The sequence below is a fragment of the Cyprinodon variegatus genome, unplaced genomic scaffold (assembly GCF_000732505.1).
Source record: "Cyprinodon variegatus isolate N-32 unplaced genomic scaffold, C_variegatus-1.0 Scaffold1542, whole genome shotgun sequence".
Taxonomy (NCBI): domain Eukaryota; kingdom Metazoa; phylum Chordata; class Actinopteri; order Cyprinodontiformes; family Cyprinodontidae; genus Cyprinodon; species Cyprinodon variegatus.
The window spans coordinates 92,633-95,807 of record NW_015151995.1 but is presented as its reverse complement, the minus strand read 5'-3'; the positions used below and the strand labels follow the sequence as shown (position 1 = coordinate 95,807).

General features: G+C 35.5%; 1 protein-coding gene across 1 annotated transcript in view; it reads left to right on the top strand.

Moving 5' to 3' along the window:
• The window catches only part of nags (N-acetylglutamate synthase), a 34,597-nt gene that overhangs the window by 11,482 nt on the left and 19,940 nt on the right, over positions 1 to 3,175 (top strand). The window contains 1 exon segment of the mRNA XM_015403685.1: positions 2,707 to 2,987. Coding sequence (XP_015259171.1) covers positions 2,707 to 2,987 — 281 coding nt within the window.

Below are 3,175 nucleotides of genomic sequence, written 5' to 3'. Positions count from 1 at the left end.
AACACTTTGAATCAATTTGATTGTATGATCTGGTTGAACTTTAAAGTGCCTTGAGATGACTTGTGTTGTGAATTTGGCGCTATATAAATAAAGTGAATTGAATTGAAAAGTACACACATTTGTTACTTAAATAGAAGTATATATACTGCAGTTTAAAAACACTGGTAAAAATTGAAGTATCAACTTGACCTCTTTACTCAAATAAAAGTGAAATAGCATGTGCTCCAAAAAATACTTATAGTATAAAATTATAAAGTAACCTTTCAAAAAAAACAGCCACATGCCACTATTTGATTTGAAAGCTAAATTTTTTGAATATTTTAAAAAATTCTTTGAGATAGGGCCAAGGATAAGGGAGGTCTTGTTAGTCTGTGTCTCCATCCCCCGATACTCTCTCGCCTGTTTCCCACCTTTCAGACATTTCAACATCTTTTTCCAAATCTGATATTGTAGCATGGCATAGACAATACGTGTGTACAGTTTGAAAAACACCTGCTTGCTTGATAATTGCCTAATAATTTTCTTTGGCGTCAGCACAAATTTGACGAATAGCTAACCAATGAGTGTTTGTGTTATATGACTCATCCAATTACACTAGTTTTCACTAAATGTGGATTGCGCCAATGATCTGCATTGGATGGTGTACATGATGTGAAATAAATATTTATAAACATTAAACCAGGGGTAACCAATTAAAAATGAGTGGGGTCCGAATAAAGAAAATCATCAACCAGTGAAGATACGGAGACATTCTGTTTTATGATCAGAATTTTAACACTGAAATAAAAAGAGGTATTTATGCATTCATGTTATACACTGAATTAACAAAAAAAAGAAGAAATTTACAAAAATTGCATCCTGTGCTATCTCAGAGGAGTTGACACTTGTATGACTGTATTCCTGTATATCCATCAAATCCAAAAATTGCATCCCGTGCAAGATCAGAGGAGTTGACACTATATTCCTGTATATCCATCACTAGTTGAAGGACAAGGGTCAGCAAATGCAAATTCTGCCCTGTAAAACAATGACAGCGCAATTGTCGCTGTAGCGGCACCCCAGCTCCTTTAGTTTCTTCTGTACCGCATGGAAAAACAGTCTAGCAACTAGTATTGAAACGTGAGCTATTCCAGATAATGTTCTTCAACTTGTGATGTTTATTAAAAGAAAACAAAAATAAGAGAACATCCACATTCGTATAATATAAACTCGGTCAAAAACTGTGTTGCTTCCAGCATATCTATTTTCCCTCAGTCCTTACGTACAGTACGTAAAACCAACAAAAAAAAAACAAAAAAAAAAAAACATATACAATTACAGCATGCAGGAAGCCCAAAAATCTGCATTTCAAATTGCATTTCTATATTCTATGCTTTTAATATTAGAGTTTTTTAAACTTAAATTATAATCTTAACAACAAAAAAAATATCAATCTTGTATTTTAACCCTTTTTAAAACTATAAATGAATTTGTCTCAAATTGGCTTTTACAGTCGCTATATTATCTGAAGCCTCATTTGGAACTTTTAAACAGGCTTTTGAAAAACTTTGATAATTTGCTGCTGTAATATAGATTTTTTGGAATAAAAAGCTAGCAGATGTGCATAGTCAAAAAATAACAGAAATACAATTATAGAGCATTCAGTATTATAAGAAAGCCCAAACTGTTTCTGAGTAAATACATTATTGTATGAGTTAAGTTCTGTTCCGTTTATGTCTCTTTCATTGTAAGTGTGAAATGTCCCATGCTCCTGAATGCACCATAGCAATCTGACGCTCGTGAACGCATCACACTGGTCTGTGTAGATGCGCGTTTGATTTTCCGCTTAAGACAAAGCTTTGCAGTTTCCAAACTCACGTGAATAACAAGAGACTACAACAAATAAATCAGCCGTACCTCAGTCAAAATCTTTGGATTTAATGTTGTTCATAACACCTGTACTTTTGTAAATGAATCTGCCAAATATCCACTATTTTTTTCCACGAGAGGTATATTTAAACGTTTTTATATCATTAATATAACAACAAGTAGCTCCATTTGTCATATTTTAATCAGTTTTCCTGGTTGATATGCAGTTGTACAGATCGAGGCGCGCTCCCGCCCGCGACTGGGGATACATATCTCGGCAGGCATGCACTCTTCTGCATAACATCGGAACGCGGTCCCCTAATCCGTGACCTCTGCATTAAACCGAAGCCAAGAGTAACGAGTAAAGGTTGTTTTAAAAATGTAAGGCATAGAAAGTACAGATACTTGTGTGAAAATGTAATGAATAGATGTAGGAAGTAGGAGGAAAAATAAGTAATAGAGTAAAGTATAGATACATAAAAAGTGTACTTAAGTACAGTAACAAAGTATTTGTACTTCGTTACTTGACACCTCTGGTCAAAACAGTGTTTCTTTAAGTCATATGTCACTAAATCCTTTTAAAAGTTTGACTTTCGTGACTGATTTAAGCGCCTCAAGTTTGCTAGTTTTTAACCTATTGTTGTCATCATTTAGAAGGTTATTGTTGTTGTTTGCTGTAAAATGCAGATGTAAATAAAAAGTAGGTTAAAATAATTCAGTGTTAGTACCATGAGAGAAAAAGAAACTGAACTACGAATATAAACTGATAGATGTGTTGTAAATCCTTCAAATAAAAAAAAAAACTACAAATACTAGAGTTTCTCTTAAAACTCTTTAAATCTTTCGTTTCTCTTCAAGGTGGACAGCTCAGCATTCCAAAGCAAGGGGATGGTAGATAGCCTGGCCTTTGGGCTGTCTTTCCTGCAGAGGATGGACATGAAGCCTGTGGTGGTGATGGGCTGCCATGACAACGAGGAGTCAGGACCTATGGAAGCAGTTAGTGGGTGTTGGTACACCAGAGGTTTGGTGGAGCGATGCCAGCAGCTGACAGAAGCCCTACAGCAACACTCAGCATCCGTTCTGCCATTCTTTTCTGCAGAATCTTTCCTACAGCTGCAAGAAGCACCACCAGGAAGCAGGTTCACATAAAGCTTTTAATTTAAAAGAAAAGAAAACTTAAAGGAATAGTACACCCAAAACATGATTAGCCTTCATTTTCTACTCACCCCCATGCTGAACAACACTCTGGAGTACTTTTTTGATATCTCAAATGCATCTGGAGATCTGGGAGGCTTCTTGCTGTCTGCTGACATTCAAATAATGGAGG